This window comes from Nicotiana tomentosiformis, chromosome 10, assembly GCF_000390325.3.
Source record: "Nicotiana tomentosiformis chromosome 10, ASM39032v3, whole genome shotgun sequence".
Taxonomy (NCBI): domain Eukaryota; kingdom Viridiplantae; phylum Streptophyta; class Magnoliopsida; order Solanales; family Solanaceae; genus Nicotiana; species Nicotiana tomentosiformis.
In genome coordinates, this window is record NC_090821.1 from 1,054,132 (window position 1) to 1,074,280 (window position 20,149).

General features: G+C 40.1%; 1 protein-coding gene across 1 annotated transcript; it reads left to right on the plus strand.

Annotated features, from left to right (window-relative positions):
- Nucleotides 1-15,956: 15,956 nt before the first annotated feature.
- LOC104086918 (probable serine/threonine-protein kinase PBL1) lies at nt 15,957-20,132 on the plus strand. Its single transcript, XM_009591268.4, has 5 exons — nt 15,957-16,204; nt 17,003-17,700; nt 18,058-18,315; nt 18,498-18,617; nt 19,017-20,132. Exons 2-5 carry the CDS (start codon nt 17,044-17,046, stop codon nt 19,644-19,646), a joined length of 1,665 nt encoding a protein of 554 aa, XP_009589563.1. The 5' UTR covers nt 15,957-16,204; nt 17,003-17,043; the 3' UTR covers nt 19,647-20,132.
- Nucleotides 20,133-20,149: the final 17 nt, after the last annotated feature.

A 20,149-nucleotide genomic window follows, 5' to 3' on the forward strand; every position in this document is an offset into this window, starting at 1 on the left:
AAAGCGTGTGGAATCCTTGGAACAGTAGGAGTCCTATCAAAGAGGAAGTTGACTTTGAATATAACTCCTAGAAGGTCTCAAGTCGTGTTTAAATATGATTGACTTTGGACTTCTAAACGATCCTTTTGCACATCAAGTAAAGAGTCATAAATTATTTACTGGTGTTGAGTACTTGCATTGTATTCTTCCCAAGTCAGCCTAGTGAATGTGTTTTAGGTAATTGAGTTGCAATCAAGTGTCAAAAATAATTAGTGAGTTGGAGTGAGTATTTTGCTTTACAAGTTAGAGTAACTTGTGAATCAAATAGGAGTTGTAGGAGTGCCGGAGAGTATTTAATTACAGTTCTGTAATTGATACATTTTGGCTCAGTGTTTTAGTGGAGTTGGAGCTGAAAATCATACGTGGTAGATCGTGGTTTTTGTACCTTTTGAGCCAGATAATTTTTCATGTAAAAATCGTTGTGTTAATTTTATTGCTTTAAGCTTAAGAAATACGGTAAAGAACCAAGTTCTTTATTAATTCATTCCGGCACTCAAATTAAGGCAAAGAATTAAGAATTCTGTGTACCTAATGAGGCAACTAGGCAGTAGGCTATACTACGGCTGTTTCTCTGGGCAAACTTCCTGCTCCCTTCCCATTCCTCGTTTTCGTATTTTCACTTAAGATAGTTTATAATTTCTAATTTTTCCATCAATAATTAGAATCTTTGGTTTTGCAAAGAAACAAGTAAGTTAAGGGATAAATCGTAAAAAATAAAAGAATAAAGCGCAAAGTAAATAAAAAAACAATTAGTACGTGGATTAGGAGTGCAAGCGCAAAGAACTTTAAAAGTTACATATAATTGGAATATATGGTGTCATTATTTTTAGTACATCTAAACCTGCAAAGAATATCACACAAATTTAGGACTAGCAGAATAGTTATTGTTTGTTTTCTTAACAAATATTCACCTCAGAATTTTGCGAACTTATTCGAAGTGGGGATGGTGCAAAACGGGATAGTCAACTTAGTGAATTGTAGATACCAAATGGTTAAACAAAGAAATATATGATTTTATCAGTTAAGCCTTATATTAGATTAGGGGAGAGTCTTAGAACAACAGTAAAGTTGTCTTCGTGTGATTTATATGTCACAAATTCGAACCGTGAATGCAGTCACTAATGGTTGCGTTTGAATAGGTTGTCATCATCACAACCTTTGAAGTGTGGCCCTTCTCCGCACCCTGTGTGAACGCAAAATACCTTGTGCACCGGGCTGCTTTTTTAAAAAGCTTTATATAAGTGTGTTTACCCGAAAAACGGATAGAGTTGAATTTATACGTAGTTCCAAGGATATGTGATGTAACTTAATACAAACTGTAAGGATAAATAGAAATATAAATATGGATTGCAAAGAATGCGAAGTAGATAAGATTGTAAGGAACAATGAATCTTAGGACTCAACAAATATAATCAATTTAAGAAATCTGAAAGAACGATTCTTTACTGTAGAAGGATATAGCGTTTTTATTACAATGTAAGTTTCAGAAAAAACCTGCCATGATAAATGATAACCATGCCCTTTATAATAGAGGGACCTTGCTTTAAGCATAATAATAATAATAAAAAATACTAAGTGGAAGACCCATGATAAACCAGTTTTTTCAACAATTTCTGCCAAGATTCTCGCTAGTGGGATTGCAACGGCTTTTGTCTGTGAGCTCGATCTTGCCTTGAGCCTTCGATCTTGGTTTGAGCTCGATTCTGACTCGAGCTCTTGATCTTGGCTCGAGCTCGATTCTGACTCGGGCTCTCAAATTGGTTCGGGGTCAATGTTGGTCGGTCTCTGGATCACAAACATAATAGCTTTACTCTGCGTCATAGTTCGATTTGGACTAGAGCTCGAAAATGATGTCCAACTCGACGCGGGTCGGCCCCTCAGGTTTGAGTCTTGTTTGTTCCATCTTCAGAGTCTCATTTCGATCGACCATCGTTCGAATTCGATCGGACATGCGAAAGTCAAAATTTATTTCGACCGTATACAGATAGTCCCCTCGTTTTTCAAGAAGAATGCGGTGATAAATGATATGATTTTTTAACGGCTCGATCGGATTATAATCTGACGTCCCCATCGGGCTCGATCATGACGCATGTGATAGCTGTCCCGTCGGTTTAGTCTTTCAAGGCATTTAATGTATGTTAGACGGTGGTCGGCCACCGCTGATACTGAATCGCCATCGCTTAAGCCTATAAATAACCCTTCCTCTTACCATTCGAAAACTTCCCAAGTCCCTTTTCGAATTTTCTGATTCACCCACAAGTTTGTGATTTCCCAAAAGCCCCTCTTCAATTCTATCAATTTTTTGTCACTTTCTTCTAATCCTCACCTTTGAATTTGAAAATGGCGAAAATATCACAAACCATTCCTCAGAAAGAGAAGGCATCAGTTTCACAGTGTGCCGCCGATGAGATACCGGCAGAACCACGGCCTGAGGAGTGTGTTCCCGGGGCGTATGTTCTTACTTCAGATTTTAAGGTCGATAAAGGTTCATCGGTCCCTGGTCGGTGTGAACCGGTATCGAGTTATCTGTGTTCGATAACCGAAAAGCACCTCAAACAGCTAAGGAAGGATTGCAATTGGGGTGAAAAGAAATAATAATTCCTACCTCTGACGAAGATATCACTTCTTACGTGAAAGGATTTTTGAATGTGTATACTTAGCCTTTCACTTTAGGTCCCCTTGATTCCATTATTATTGACTTCTATCGGCAATACCAGGTAACTCTAGGCCCAGTCCATCCTTCTTTGTGGCGGATCATTATCCTGATCCGATATTTTATGAGCAAAATCGAGGGGATGTCGTTCACTCTCGACCATCTTATCGGATTGTACCGTCCTCAACTTTTTCAAGGAGGGTTAATAAAACTTCAGCGTCAGGCTACCAAGGCTCTGTTCTCAAGCATTGACGAGGATATGGATTGGGGTTGGATGGGCAGGTTCATTCGAGTGAGGATTTCGGACCTGATTCTGGCTGAAAAGATGCCCTTTCTCGAGGAGTGGAATATGAAATGCAAGTGTGATCCTGTTGTTACTTCTATTTTGTTTTTTTATTTCTTTTCTCATCGACACTCCCCCTTTTGTGATATAGCAGTCCCATGGATGCCCGGAGCAGTTCCCGATCTTAAGAACTGGGCACGAGCTCTTGTTTTGATCTCCACATACGCCGAGCGCTCATGGCGTGATTTGTCAAAGGGTCGGTGGGAGGCAAAAAATCATGGTAAGCCCATTCTCATACTTTTTGATAATTCGAACGAGGTGGTTTTCAAATATTTTATTAGGATTTTCTATACGCAGGTTTGGGTAAAGATGCGGTTTTGAGGCCTTTGTCCAACGAGGAAGAAATCTTGGCCTCTGTCCCAAAACCGGTGAAGGGAAACAAAAGGAAAAGAGCCCCCGTTCCCGAAAGCCCAGAACCGAAAAAGAGGATGGCTCGTAAGCCGAACAAGAATGACATTCCTTTGACCATGGAATTAGTTTTGCATCTAAGGGATGGAGATGAAGAAGAAAATGATGGGTCCGCGTTGGCGGCCCGAACAAAGAGAACCACTGATGCCCCATCGGCAGCTGGATCGATGATGCTTCACGAGGCTCTGCCTCGAACTGATGATATATCGGAGAAAGATTTGGGTAAAAACCCGAATTATCAGAGACCGAAGATGCATCTCATCGGAGCCAACAGGCAGGGAATATGACTGAAGGGGCCCTCGAGTCTCTTCGAACCGAAGAGAATGCTCCCTGTGATTCATTTGGGGCAGCAGCAATCAAAGATTCGCCTACCTTTCTCGCTTTTTCTGCTGGGGTGATTCGGGAAGCCCAAGCTCTGGGGGCCCTCGATCTAGACAGGCCTCACGATGGAGAGGATCTATTTCGTGACCTGTTTATCGGTATCGAGGACATTGCCGGTACTGGTGATGAATCAGATCTTTTTCACGGGGTGCGGCAGACTTTGAATCAGGTAGGTTTTTTTATTTTGCCGGTACTTCCTTTATGTTTATTTTTCGTTAACTTCATTTCTTGTTTATTTGTAGGCAGCACCAGTTCATCGAGAAGCATGTTCTCGGTATCAAAACGAGCTGCGTCGATATGAGGCCGACCTTCAACGGGTTACTGATGAGAGGAACTCCCTAAGACTTCTCTTAGGGCAGAGAGAAGAGGAAATAAAAGACCTCCGAGCTGAGTTGGCCAAGGCTTACCGAGATCAGACCGATTTGTCTGAGCAGGTAATGATACTTTTGAAAGCCTATGGGCTTGATACTGGAACGATGGTTAACGTTTCGGTCTCACAGCTGCAGCGAAAAAGCGAGATGATCGGGAAGCTTCGTGAGGAGGTCGACGTAATAAGAACGGAGTCTTTTCAGTGGAAAGAAGGTATTGACCGCTTTGCTGCAGAAAAAGAAACTGCTCGAGCCCAGTTATCATCGGCCGAAACCCAACTTCGGAAAATAAAGGAAAAAGGCTTGACTCAAGCAAGAAGAATAGAGGAGCTTGAGGCTCGGTTGGCCTTTGTACTTGCCAAGGCCGAAACTGATGCCGAAAAGGCAAAGGCCGATGCTGATGCACTCGTGGCCGTCTATCGGGCCGATGCTGAAGCTACCCAGGTTCAGGCAAAAGAGGCAGCCGAGACTACCGACATTTGAGCACATCGGATCGCCGAACTAGCTAAGTGCCGATCCCGAAGGGGAACCCTCAAGGAGGTCCATGCTGGTGGTTTCGATCTCGCTGAAGAGATAAAAAGGGCCAAAGAGCTCGAAGTTGATGCTGAAGCTCTGGTTTCCGATGACGATGATGATGACAATGATGATGATGATGATGATGATGATGGGAGTAATAGCGGATCCGAGAACGGGGGGAGTACGATAAAGAAGAGACCGCTCCTGAGGATGACCAAGAAGTTTAGTCTTTAGTTTTTACGTTGTAATCAACCATGTAGATAATTTTTGTACATTGATAATTCTGCCGACTTGCTTTTATTTCGTGAAGACTTTATTCACGCCTTTATGAACGTTTTCACAAGGATCTAAACAACTTGATACTTCGTAGTCTCTATGATCGGTCAATTTTTATTTTTTTTAGACTTGAAGTGATGTAGCTCTTAGGCTTACTAGTTGAGCTATGATTCGAACTCGAAGAAATATAGCCCGTAGGCGTAAAGGTCAAGTGAGTGCTTGCTCGAACTTGAAATAAAAGTAGCCTGTAGGCTTAGTCGTCGAGTGAATGATTCGAACTCGAAGCAATGTGGCCCACAAGCATAAAGGTCGAGTGAGTGCTTGCTCAAACTCGAAATAAAAGTAGCCCTTAGGCTTAGTCGTCGAGTGAGTGATTCGAACTCGAAATAATGTAGCCTGTAGACGTAAAGGTCGAGTGAGTGTTTGCTCGAACTTGAAAGAGTAGCCCGTAGGCTTAGTCATCGAGTGAATCTTTCTAACTCGAAGTAATGTAGCCCATAGGCGTAAAGGTCGAGTGAGTGCTTGCTCGAACTCGAAAAAGTAGCACGTAGGCTTAGTCGTCGAGTGAATGATTCGAACTCGAAGTAATGTAGCTCGTAGGCATAAAGGTCGAGTGAGTGCTTGCTCGAACTCGAAATAAAAGTATCCCTTAGGCTTAGTCATTGAGTGAGTGATTCGAACTCGAAGTAATGTAGCACGTAGGCGTAAAGGTCGAGTGAGCGCTTGCTCGAACTCGAAAAGTAGCCCGTAGGCTTGGTCATCGAGTGAATGATTCGAACTCGAAGTAATGTAGCATGTAGGCGTAAAGGTCGAGTGAGTGCTTGTTCGAACTCAAAATCAAAGTAGCCCTTAGGCTTAGTCGTCGAGTGAGTGATTCGAACTCGAAGTAATGTAGCCCGTAGGCATAAAGGTCGAGTGAGTGCTTGCTCGAACTCGAAAAAGTAGCCTGTAGGCTTAGTCATTGAGTGAATGATTCGAACTCGAAGTAATGTAGCCCGTAGGCGTAAAGGTCGAGTGAGTGCTTGCCCGAACTCAAAAAAGTAGCCCGTAGGCTTAGTCGTCGAGTGAATGATTCGAACTCGAATTAATGTAGCCCGTAGGCATAAAGGTCGAATTTATCTTAATTCTGTTTGTGTAATAAATCTTCAAATAGAATAATTTTTCTTGGGTATAAGATGTCGGTAAAGAGGAGAACTTTCTTTACAAGTAATTACACGTGTTCATGTTTCGCACCTGGGTTCGAGCCAATCTACATGAGCATGGTTCGTATTGACTATTTGGCTCTTACAACTTTTCCTATTGGAACCCTGGTGTTGCGAAATAACTTTCTTGCATCTGAACTTGATGTATTTGAGTGCCTAATGCTCCCCCAGTATTCGAGGTCGATTGTAAAGAGGCCTCGGATACTGTTATAAGTGCAGCACGATCATTGGTTGCCTCGTTAAAAAACCTTTTCGAAAAACCCATTTGGGATAAAATCGGTCTAAGGGAAAAAGAGTGCAACGCGTGCTTTCAGATCTATGGCTTCGTATCGAAGGATCCATCTTAGCTCCTGATCAGACTTCTGCAGGGATCCGTTTTGAAATATAAATGAATAATGGAGGGGTCGTACCTTAGCAGTAGTATCATTTTAAATGTGACACATTCCAATTGCTTGATAGTTGTTTGCCGTTTATAATACCGAGCATGTATGATCCCTTTCCGACATTCTCGAGAACCTGATATGGTCCCTCCCATTTCGGTCCTAGTTTTCCTTCGTTTGGATTGTGGGTATTGAGGGTGACTTTCCTTAGCACTAAGTCCCCAGCCTTGAAATGGCGGAGCTTGGTTCTTCGATTATAATATCTTTTGATTCGTTGCTTTTGGGCGGCCATTTGGATGTGAGCAGCTTCTCGTTTTTCGTCCGATAATTCGAGGCTAGTGTTCATAGCCTCGTTATTTGATTCTTCTGTTGTGTATCGAAATATGGCACTGGGTTCGCCAACTTCGACTGGTATCAATGCTTCATACCCATATACTAAGGAGAACAGGGTTGCCCCCGTACTGGATTTTGACGTCGTTCGATATGCCCAAAGGACTTCGGGTAGGATTTCTCTCCACATTCCTTTAGCGTCGTTCAACCTCTTCTTTAGGTTCTGAATAATGGTTTTGTTCGTTGATTCGGCATGTCCGTTCCCACTGGGGTGGTACGGTGTTGATAATATCCTTCTTATTTTGTGATCTTCGAAGAATTTCGTCACTTTGCTGCCCACAAATTGTTTCCTATTATCACATACTATTTCGGCAGGTATCCCGAATCGACATACGATATGATCCCAGATGAAGTCTATAGCTTCTCTCTCTCTTACTTTCTCGAACGCCTATGCTTCGACCCATTTAGAGAAATAGTCAGTCATAAATAAAATAAATTTAGCTTTACCTGGGGTCGATGGCAGAGGGCCGACGATATCCATTCCCCATTTCATTAATGGCCATGGGGATAGGACTGAGTGAAGTTGCTCTCTGGGTTGATGGATCGTTGATGCAAACCATTGACATTTATCATATGTTCGAACAAATTCCTTCGCATCTTTGCCCATGTCAATCCAATAATATCCTGCTCTGATTATTTTTCGGACTAATGGATCGGCACCAGAGTGATTCCCACAAATGCCCTCATGCACCTCACGTAGGATGTAATTGGTATCTCCTAGACCCAAGCATACTGCTAAAGGTCCATCGAATGTCCTTCGGTATAGCGTTCCATCGGAAGCTAACGTGAATCGAGCAGCTTTGGTCCGTAGGGCCCTTGAATCTTTAGGTTCCGATGGGAGCTTTCTGCTCTTTAAGTATTCAATGTACTTATTTCTCCAATCCCAGGTTAAGCTTGTAGAATTTATCTCGGCGTGACCTTCTTCGATCACGGATCTCGAGAGTTGAACGACAGTCCCAGGGCTCAAGTCATCTTCCTCGACCAACGATCCCAAATTCACAAGCGCATCGGCCTCACTGTTTTGTTCTCGTGGAACATGTCGTAAAGTCCATTGTTTGAAATAGTGCAAAGTGACATGTAGTTTGTCTAAATACCTTTGCATTCTATCTTCTCGAACTTCGAAGGTTTTGTTTACTTGACTCACCACCAGCAAAGAGTCACATTTGGCTTCAATGACTTCTGCTCCCAAGTTTTTAGCTAGCTCGAGACCTGCAATCATGGCCTCATACTCGGCCTCATTGTTAGTCAACCTAGTAGTTTTAATAGATTGCCTAATAGTGTTACCTGTGGGTGGCTTTAAAACTATTCCTAGCCCGAACCCCTTCACGTTCGAAGCCCCGTCCGTAAAAAAGGTCCATACCCCTGATGTACTACCCGATTTCAACAGTTCTTTTTCGACTTCGGGTACGAGGGTTGGCGTGAAGTCGGCCACGAAGTCTGCTAAAATTTGAGACTTGATGGCCGTACGGGGTTGATATTCGATATCGTACCCACTGAGTTCGACGACCCATTTAGCTAATCGGCCTGATAGTTCGGGCATGTGCAAAATATTACGAAGCGGGTAAGTGATTAATACGCATATGAGGTGACATTAAAAGTACGGTCTTAACTTTCTAGAGGCGCTTATCAGTGCGAGTGCCAGTTTTTCTAAGTACGGATATCTAGTTTCTGCTTCTCCTAAGGTCCGACTTATATAATAAATGGGAAATTGCGTACCTTGCTCTTCCCGAACTAGGACACCACTCACTGAAATTTTCGATACTGCCAAGTACAAGTAGAGTTTTTCGTCTGTTTTTGGAGTGTGAAGTAGTGGTGGACTCGATAGATATCGTTTTAGTTCCTCTAATGCCTGTTGGCATTCTGGGGTCCAAGCGAAATCATTCTTCTTTTTGAGTAGAGAGAAAATTTGTGACTTCGATTTGATGATCTTGAAATGAATCGGCCTAGGGCTGCAATCCGTCTCGTTAGCATTTGTACAGCTTTCACGCTATCCACGATGGTGATGTCTTCGATGGATTTGATTTTATCAGGGTTAATCTCGATTTCTTGATTCGACACCATGAAGCCGAGGAACTTGCCCGAACCGATCCCAAAAGCATATTTTTCGGGGTTGAGCTTCATGTTGTATTTCCTCAAAATCTCGAGCGTTTCCTGCAAATGGGTCAAATGGTCCTTTGCGCGCATGGACTTAACTAGCATGTCATCAATGTAAACTTCCATTGATTTACCTATTTGTTCTTCGAATATTTTGTGTACTAGGCGTTGGTTAGTAGCCCCTGCATTTTTTAGCCCGAAGGGCATCACATTATAACAATATGTTCCATATTTGGTGACAAATGAAGTTTTTTCCTGGTCCTCTGGGCTCATCTGGATTTGATTATACCCGGAATAGGCATCGAGAAAAGTGAGGGTCTCGTGGCCGGCCGTGGCATCGATCATGCGATCGATGTTGGGCAGCGGAAAAGAATCTTTGAGGCATACTTTGTTTAAATCCTTATAGTCCACACACATTCTAAGTTTGTTTCCTTTTTTAGGCACTACAACTATATTGGCTAACCATTCGGGATATTTCACCTCCCGAATGGACCCTATTTTGAGAAGTTTGGTTATCTCGTCTTTTATGAATGCGTGCTTTACCTCGGATTGGGGCATTCTCTTTTGCTTCACCGGTCTGAACTTAGGGTCCAAGCTTAGTCGATGCGTTGTTATGTCCGGTGGAATCCCTGTTATATCTAAATGGGATGAGGAAAAACAATCAATGTTATCGATAAGAAATTGAACAAGTTTCTTCCTGAGTTCGAGGCTCAACCTCGTTACCAAGTATACCTTTCACTCGGGCCAATGCTCGATTAGTGTGACTTGCTCTAGTTCCTCAATTATTGATTTGGTGGTGTCGGAGTCATCGGGAATCATGAAAGATCGAGGGATCCTTTGATCATCATCTTCCTCGATCTTTCGGTCATCTGGCTGGGTCGAAGCCGACGTCTGTGATTGCTAGTTGGTGTCCCGTTCTCCTTCTGAGCCCGATCCCTTTATTGGCGAAGGTGAGGATATTGATTTCGCCTCCTCGACGGCGAACATTTCTTTTACGGCTGGTTGTTCTCCGTACACTGTTTTGACACCTCTCGATGTTGGGAATTTGAGGACCTTGTGTAGGGTCAAAGGTACAACTCTCATGTTGTGGATCCATGGCCTTCCAAAAAGGGTGTTGTATCTCATGTCGCCTTCGATCACGTGAAACTTCATTTCCTGGATGGTTCCGGCCACATTTATTGGTAAGATTATCTCGCCTTTGGTGGTTTCACATGCCATATTGAATCCGTTTAGAACCAAAGTTGCGGGTACGATCTGGTCCTGCAGACCGAGCTGTTCTACGACCTTCAATCTGATAATGTTGGCCGAGCTACCTGGATCGATCAACACCCGCTTAACTTTAGTTTTATTCATGAGTACGTATATTACCAGTGCATCGTTATGAGGTTGAATGACTCCTTCTGCATCTTCATCATCGAAGGACAAAGTCCCTATGAGTGCGTAATCTTGAGTTCGAGATCGCTTTTCCCTCACAACTGATATTTTAGTGCGTTTAAGCACTGGTCCCTGAGGGGTATCGGCACCGCCGATGATCATATGAATGACGTGCGTGGTTCTTCTTGTTCGTTTTGCTTGCCGAAATCCCTGTTTTTAAAATAGTTCTTCTCCCTATCACTCAGAAATTCCCGAAGGTGCCCTTTGTTAAATAAACGGGCTACTTCCTCTCTTAGTTGCCTACAATCTTCCGTTATGTGGCCATGGGTGCCATGATATTTGCATGTTTGATTGGGATTCCTCTGGGCAGGATCGGTCTGCATGGGTCGAGGCTATTTAGTGTCTTTGATGAGTCCGATAGCCGATACGATGGCGGATGCATTGACGCTGAAGTTATATTCCGATAACTGAGGTGCTTCCTTAGATCCGGCAGGACTATCGAAACTGCTTCTGTTAATCAGCCTTCGGGAGCCATGATTTCGATCGCTTCTTTTGTTATTTTGCATGAGGTTATGTCTCGATTCACTGACTCTGTGGCTTCCGCTGTATGGTTGGTATCGATATCCAGTCGGACCTTATTCCCGATTATTAACCCCTCGAACAGCGGTTCAGACCCCAATCGATCATCTTTGACCCTAATTTTCGATTGGTACTGATTGTGCACGTCGGCCCATGTGATGGCTGGGTATTCGATCAAGTTACGCTTTAATTGCCGTGAAGCCATCGAACTTCGTTCGTTCAAACCTTGAGTGAACGCCTGAACGGCCCAGTCGTCTGTGACTGGAGGCAGGTCCATTCGTTCTATTTGAAAACGAGATACGAATTCCCTCAGCATCTTGTTATCCTTTTGTCTTACCTTGAAGAGGTCCGACTTCCTTGTTGCGACTTTTATAGCGCCGGCAAGTGCTTTCACAAAAGAATCTGCTAATATGGCGAACGAGTCGATGGAGTTTGGCGGTAGGTTGTGATACCAAATCATCGCCCCCTTCGAGAGGGTCTTTCCAAATTTTTTCAGCAACACAGATTTGATTTCATCGTCTTCTAAATCATTACCCTTGATGGCACATGTGTAAGAAGTGACATACTTGTTGGGATCAGTCGTTCTGTTATATTTGGTAATTTCCTGCATACGAAATTTTTTGGGGATTAGTTTCGGGGCTGCGCTCGAGGAAAAGGGTTTTTGCATTAATTTTTTCGAATCCAACCCTTTTATCAATGGTGGAGCTCCCGGGATCTGATCGACCCTAGAGTTATAAGTTTTTACTTTTTTATCGTTGGCTTCGACTCGCTTTGTGAGTTCTTCGAGTAATTTAGCAATTTCGGGAGTAGTCCCCGATCCTTGCTCATTTGACTTCACCATGGCTGGTTCCGTTCTGTGGGTGATTTCTCGGGGTGGATTGGGCTCCGGCCTACTTTGTAGCTCGGTTTGGCTCTACAACTGGGCTATTACTGCTTGTTGGGCTTGCAACATTTCGAAAATCATACGCAAGCTAACACCGTTTTCCTCGACGTTATGAGTATCTCGAACCGCAGACCGAGTTCCACCATAGATGATATTCTCGGGTTCAACATGTAGGTTCGCCTTAATGGCTACATGCGAATTGATATCAATTGGCGCTCAGATTCGAGCTCTAACGGTGTTCACTATTGGTCTTTCAGTACTGGGAGTCAAGTTGTTGTTTTCATCTTGAAGACCGGCCCCGTTATCGATTGGTGAAGCCATTTGATTGATGGTTATTCATAGCTGATCCGAAATTCAAGATGTTTTCGGAAATAAACGCAAAAAATAATGGCGTATTTTTTCAGATTCGTATCAAATAACCACTGCTATCCTTGGCCCCACGGTAGGCGCCAAACTGTTTACCCGAAAAACGGATAGAGTTAAATTTATATGTAGTTCCAAGGATATGTAATGTAACTTAATACAAATTGTAAGGATAAATAGAAATATAAATATGGATTGCAAAGAATGCGAAGTAGATAAGGTTGTAAGGAACAATGAATCTTAGGACTCAACAAATATAATCAATTTAAGAAATCTGAAAGAATGATTCTTTATTGTGGAAGGATATAGCGTTTTTATTACAACGTAAGTTTTAGAAAAAACCTGCCCTGATAAATGATAACCATGCCCTTTATAATAGAGAGACCTTGCTCTAAGCATAATAATAAATAAAAAAAATACTAAGTGGAAGACCCATGATAAACCAGCTTTTTCACAATTTTTGCCAAGATTCTCGCTAGTGGAATTGCAACGGCTTTTGTCTGTGAGCTCGATCTTGCCTTGAGCCTTTAATCTTGGTTTGAGCTCGATTCTGACTCGAGCTCTTGATCTTGGCTCGAGCTCGATTCTGACTCGGGCTCTCGAATTGGTTCAGGGTCAATGTTGGTCGGTCTCTGGATCACAAACATTATAGCTTTACTCTACGTCATAGTTCGATTTGGACTAGAGCTCGAAAACGATGTCCAACTCGATGCGGGTCGCCCCCTTAGGTTCTAGTCTTGTTTGTTCTATCTTCAGAGTCTCAGTTCGATCGACCATCGTTCGAACTCGATCGGATGTGCGAAGGCCGAAATCTATTTTGACCGTATACAAAGTGCTAAATATTTCAAACAATGTTAATATTTTTTCCTAATCAAGTGTAAGACGTTAAATCCATATATATTTTGAAATGGTTAAGTACTAAACAAAATTTCTCCCAAAAAATAATATTTTTTCCTTAAATATATCGACTGTAGCAATGCTGGCCCAAGTTTTCAAAATAATAGTTGAAAAATATTATATTTTTTGTATGTATATATATTATATACAATACTTATACAAACTTTATATATATTTTTAGCTACCGAATATAAATTATTTTTGGCGCGAGCTATAGAAGCCATATTTGTCCATTTGATTAGGCTGGAAGCGCGTGTGAATTGTTTAGGGGAGATTTGAAGTCGTACCCTATATTTGTGCCACCTTTTAACCTGTACCCTATTTTTTAAAATTATTGATTTGGTATCCATCTCACAAAAAATTCGTAATAATATGACAATTACACCTCTGACAAAAGATATAAAACGATCTCCTCCTCTCTTCTCAACAACTTTATAAAAAAATCAGAAACTTGTCCAAATTCATCTTCAGAATCACACTTGCATGAAGTTGTTTCACCTTGCATGCTGAAGTTATTTATCCTGCAGTCTACAGTTTTGTCATGAATTTTATCCGAAATTTCAGTCTAAACATGCTGAAGTTATTTAGTTCATTTGCTAAAACTTTAGACTAAAAATGCTTAAGTTTTTTAGTTCATTTGCTAAAATTTCAAACTAAACATGCTTAAGTTATTTAGTTCATTTGCTGAAACTTCATACTAAACATGCTTAAGTTATTTAGTTCATTTGCTAAAATTTCAGACTAAACATGCTGAAGTTATTTAGTTCATTTGCTAAAACTTCAGACTTTAGTTCATTTGCTAAAATTTCAGACTAAACATGCTTAAGTTTTTTAGTTCATTTCCTAGAACTTTAGATAAAATATACTTAAGTTTTTGTCTTGTAGTATGTAATTTTCTAATGACTTTTTGCTAATACATGCTGAAATTATTTAGTTCATTTGCTAAAATTTCAGACAAAACATGCTGAAATTATTTAGTTCATTTGCTAAAATTTCAGACTAAACATGCTGAAATTTTTTAGCTCATTTATTAAAATTTCAGACTAAACATGCTTAAGTTTTTGTCTTGCAATATGTAATTTTCTAAAGAGTTTTTGTTAATGCATGCTGAAGTTATTTAGTTCATTTGCTAAAATTTCATACCAAAACATGCTGAAGTTTTGTAACGCAATCTACAGTTTTGTTCTGTGTTTTATTCGAAACTTCAGTCTAAACAAGCTGAAGTTTTTTAGTTTATTTGCTAAAATTTCATCCTAAACATGCTTACGTTTGTCGTCTTTTATTAAAGAAGGGCAAAATCGTCTTTTTAAAATGCTATTAACAAAAAAATGGGTATGGATCAAAACGGAAAAATAAAACGGGTATAAGTTAGAAAGGGTTACCAAATTGCCCATGCAATTTTTACATTGTCCAGTTAGATTTATTAAAATCTTGATGTCAAGTGGGACCCAATTGTGCATCTGAATGCCACGTATGTAGTAAATCTGTCAGCCATGAGTGTATCCAACGGCAATAAAGAAGAGTCAAAAACTCATCACTAAGAGTCTCTTTGACTACAAAAAGAAAATAATAAAAGGAAACATCTTTTCTTTTTCTCAATTAAAGTAAACAAAGAAAATCCATTACTATTACTATAGTAATAGTAGTTGTACTACTACTAACTTTTCTAATACTTTGACTGAGCTGTCCCCACATTCGAGGCCCCTCTTTGTTGAATTTCGAGCTGCTTTATTTAATTACTAATACTAGCAATAAATTGACCATCATACCCCTATTTCTTATTATACAAATTATTTTATAATATTGAGAAATGAAATTCATAAGATTAGTTATTCTTATAGTACTTCCGTACCTACCACCAATTTGTGTTTGACTAATTCATTTGAAAAGAACTTTTGAACATTAATTAATATTAATAGCATGTTTGGTCAAACTTCTAAAATTAGCTTATTTTGAAAAATACTTTTCAAAAAAGTACTTTTGGTAAGAAACAGTTTATGTTTGACTACCTAATTTGAAAAATACTTTTAAGTACCAATTTGTGTTTGACCAAACTTTAAAAAGTGCGTCTTACTATATTTTTATCAAAACTGTTTTTTTTAAAAATACTTTTGGAGAGAAGCTATTTTTTTTTACTTTTCAAAAACTGTTTCTGATGCTCTTCAAAAACACTTTTTTTCTTTCCAAAAGCTTGGCAAAACATCTTAATTTTAGAAAAAAACATTTTTGACCAAAAAAGCGCTTCCGCCTCAAAAGAAACTTGGCCAAATAGGCTATTAGTCAAATTTTTAAAAAGTACTTTTAACTATACTTTCCTCAAAAGTATTTTTCGAAAAAATACTTTTAAAGAAAAATTATTATTTTTTTGCTTCTAAAAAATTACTTATGTTCTACTCAAAAGCACTCTTTCTTCTAAAAATTTGGCTAAAGTTAAACACCTTAATTTTTTTTAAAAGACACTTTTGACAGAAAAAATACTTTTTGCCAAAAAAAAAATCTTCGCCAAACGCAGCTATAAGTATAACAAGACTCAACTCAAACTTTTCGTACTACAACTACCGACCTTTCAATTTAAACTGCAATTTATGAGCTTTCAACCATTTGTCAAATGAAATTGGAATTTAGTCCAAAAATTTAATGGCAAAAATATTGAAAATTGTGTTGAGGACAAAAATGTCATAAAGCTAAAAGAAACGAAATTTGCCTTGTTGTATGGAGATGATACCAATGAAATCTTTTCTTAATAATAATAATGGAAATTTAATCGTGTGGGTTTTGTTTAGTTTGACTAAATATACTTCTTCACTCATTTCCTATGAAACCACCCCACTTTTCTTTTTCCTCCTTTCTTTGCCTTTTACTCTTAAAAGTCTGATCTTTTTGCCTTTCCACATTTATATTTTTCTACTAAGACTTCTTGTTAGGGTTTCTTGTCTTACCAAAATCAAGTCTTTCAAAGTCATCCAACAGATTTGAATGAAAATTCAGTACTTGGGTTGTTTTATTATCCCAAGAAATCATTAAAGATCCAAACTTTGAGCTCAAAAAAGCAAACCAGGTTGGTTTTTAACTATTCTTGACCTTACCTTTTTGTTAATTTTAGAAATTCATTTTATCTAATTGATAATTCAGTTGAAGAATTTGGATTTGGGGGCTTTCCGACAAGTAAGTGGATTAAGGAAATCTTTTGTTAGTAGTTTAGATTTTTTGTATATTGTTCTTCTGTATACTATGAGCTGAGGATTCATATAGTGGACCCCAACTTATTTGGTACTGAGGAGTATTTTTTGTTGTTGTTATATTATGTGCTGAAAATTCATCAGCTTGTTTTTATATATATACCATATACCAAACTCCCCTTGGCTTTTTGGTGGGTTTACTTCTTTATATTTTGGCACCCTTAGTGAAACTTCTGGCTGATTCCTGATTCTTTATTGCTATTGATTGGTTGATTGTTTACATTTAAACTTATACTGTCTAAGGATCTATAAAACAGTCTCTATGTAACTTCAATGGTATAATACTATAGATTTAATCATTTGGACTACTTAGAGTGATTAGAAATTGATGCCAGCATTGCTATTGAAAATTGCCTATGTTTTAGGTCAATGAGAAAAGTAGAGCTAAAGTTATTCAAATTCTGTTTTAAACCATAGGAGGAGATTATTCAGTATCTTAGTTGCTAAATCCAGTTTTTGGTGGATGAAAGTGGTGATACAATTTCTTGACTGTAAATTCAGCGGTGATTGGTTTTACTCTTAGATAAATGTTATTGGTTAGGTCCATTATAAGCCCGTGTTGCTCAATAGTTTAGCGATGGTTATCATGTATTTCATTCTTACTATTGATTTGGCAGGACGATATAAATCAAAAGGGCCGAATTATTTAGACGCCGACATGGGATGTTTCACTGTTTCAAAGAGTAAGAAGAAAATGTCTAAACAGAGTATCCACATCAAACGTGTGAACCCTCAGGAGCAGTCACCTACTGCACTACCTGAACCCCAGATACACACAAGATCATTGCACTCCGCACCACCTAGTTTTAGAACAAGAGTGAAACCAGTGCAGTCAAACAACGGAGTAACAAGCAGTAGGACACGAGCTCTATCCGCCCCATCAAGTATGGACTCAGCGGAACAAGATGCTCTAGCGTCGAATGAATATGAGGAACATGAAGAGTTGAGGAGTCGTGTTGGATCAACAAAAGAATACTGCTCACCAGTTCCTCAGCCTCTTCCTCTTCCATCACCTCAGAATGCTTCTGCTTCCCTCAGGACTATGAGAAGCTTCAAAGTGGGGAATACGAGTGGCCCTCTCAATGCGTCTGGACCATTGCCACTGCCTCCTGTGCTGCCTCCTACATTGCCTTCTACTGGGACGCTGCGGAACTTTTCTTTTGATGAAATTGCCGCTGCGTGCCACCATTTCTCTCCCGAGCGCTGTATGTCAGAAGGTCTCTCTTCTGTCATCTACAGAGCTTCTTTTGGGGATGATGCCTCTGGTTCAAAGAAGCTTGAAGCCACTATAACACGCCTTCACCCTTCTTCACAGGTAATGTTCAATGACATTGGCACGTTGACTTTATTATCCTAGCTGTGTGTCACCAGTCTAGTTTGGTGTCTAGACTTGACAAGGTTCATATTTGGCTAGATTTAGCAGCACTGTTTCTCAGTACTTGTTACCCTTTCTGTTCTACAGCTGCAAAGAACGGATATTGTCCAAATCAGGAATTTGCAGGACATAAGCCTGCTTCAAACTGCACTTCTAAATTCCATTTTTAGATCATGCATTACTTACAGGGTGGTGTCATTCCATTGTTGGGTGTAGGAGTCAACTTTTCAGTTTATGAGGTTTTAGTGAGTATGTGACATTTTGGAACTAATCTCACTGTCTTTTCGGCTTTTTCAGGGTTTGAAGGAATTTGTCAACGAGGTGAACACACTGGCGTCTTTGCAACACTCTTCACTTTGCAAACTGACTGGTTTTCATGCTCGCGAAGGTTCTGAGCACAGGATGTTGGTTTTTGAGAGACTTTTCCATGGAAGCCTAGACCGGCTGTTGTTCGGAAGATCAGATGGCCCCCCTATAGATTGGAATGCTAGAACGAAAATTGCGTTATGTGCTGCACAAGGTCTCACATTCCTACATGAGGAGGGACCTTTCCAGGTATCAACACTGTCATCCTTAATATGTAGTCTAAGCTGTGTGGCCATTTTTCCCATCACGCAAACTTGTAGTTTTCTGTGTCATTTTTTGTGTTTCTATAACATGGAAGTTCCTAGTTTTCATATTGAGGCTTGGCCTATGATATTGTCATTTTTTGCTGAATTTCTTTTTTCTACCAACAGGCAATGTTCCATGAATTTTCAACTGGTAATATACAAATCGACAAGGATTTTAGTGCAAAGCTCTCAGGGTATGGATGCATTACAAATATACAAGAGACAGAGATATCTTGCAATTCAGTCGTAAGTTCTCTTATTTACTGTTGCTGTCACTCAACTTTTTTTTTATCCCTGGGAAATGCTGGTCTTAAAATTTAAATTTTTACCCAATGTTTTGGGAGGACTAGCAGAGGTGTTTCGGCTGTATTGAGTAGTTTGATCATCAGCAAGCTCTGTCTTCCATGGATTTAAGATGTATGTCAATAGCGTCTTAGTTTTGGAGCATGTCTTGATAAAAGTTGTGACTCATAAATTCAGCTGATGTGGCTCTTAATAGAAGAGACGACAATGCCTCATAGATTACTATTTGTTGAGAAGAATTTTGTGTTTGTGCTACTCTCGGTCTAATGATGAGTTTGGTTACATTATTTGCACCTTCTTACTTAGAAGATTTTAATTAATAAACAACGCTCATTTGTTCAGGCCCTGGCAAATCTCTCGCAAGAGACACTGGAGACAGGGTTGCTAACTCCTAAGAGCAATGTCTGGAGTTTTGGGATTGTACTTCTAGAACTGCTCACCGGCCGGAAGAATCTTGATGGTCGGTATTCAAAGGAAGAGAGGAATTTAGTCAAGTGGAGTAGGCCTTTCCTCGCTGATGATGGTAGATTATCGCTAATCATGGATCCTCAGCTAAAAGGCCGGTTCCCCCCTAAAGCAGCCAGAACAGTGGCTGATATTGCTCAAAGATGTCTGCAAAAGGATCCGTCTGAAAGGCCCACCATGAGAACAATCGTCGACCAACTCAAGGCTGTACAAGTGATGAAGTGCCCTTCACGGTTTCCTCTGCAAGAACCAGTGGCAGTTGGTGGTAAACATATGTCAAAGTCTCCAAGTATGAATGGAATCATCACCCCTGCGCCAAGGTTGAGTTTCTCCCCTTCCTTACCTATCACCCGAGCATCGGCTTCTCCCTCAAAGTCTTCTACGCAGCCCTCGTCTCGTCCTTCATTAACATGTTCCTACTCTTTCTCTTTGGAGGACCTTGATCGACTGGAAAGCCGAAGGTCATCATCTTCATCTTTTCGCAGGTCTAGTGTTGAAGGATTTTGATTGGTTATTCTTTGATTGGTTACTTCTAGCCCTCTCCCTTTGACAAGTGATTACATGAAAAGATACCGAGGATAAAGATGTGGTTTTCCACCTTCCCATTGCTCAAGGAAGAACACTTGGGAAATGACATTTTGTAGATAAGGTTTGTCTGTTTGTTGAATAGTGTTCTGTGAATCGATATGTGTGGGAAGATGTAGATTTTCCTTTAATGTTTTATGTCGACCTCCGGCCCCTGCCAAGGAAAAGAAAATCTCCAATTGGCCAGAAAGAAATAAAAAGAAAAAGGAAAGAAAAGACAGAAAAGAAAATCCCCTTTTGCTGCTTTAAAATGATGTATATTTACAAGTATGTTTTTTTTTGTGTATCAAGAAATATTGTATACTTGGAATTTGGCTTGGTGAGAAATATGGCTTCAGTTGGCCTGACAGTGGTGAGACATGCAATCTTGATATTTAATAGAGAAGTAAATCTCAGTGTTTCATGTTATCTGGAAAGTATATTAA

Excerpts from the sequence above, each read along its gene's own strand:
- LOC104086918 (XM_009591268.4), top strand. The coding sequence starts at position 17,044 with ATGGGATGTTTCACTGTTTCAAAGAGTAAGAAGAAAATGTCTAAACAG. Across the intron at positions 17,701-18,057 it reads GCCTTCACCCTTCTTCACAG|GGTTTGAAGGAATTTGTCAA; the intron begins GTAATGTTCAAT and ends CGGCTTTTTCAG. Across the intron at positions 18,316-18,497 it reads ATGAGGAGGGACCTTTCCAG|GCAATGTTCCATGAATTTTC; the intron begins GTATCAACACTG and ends TTCTACCAACAG.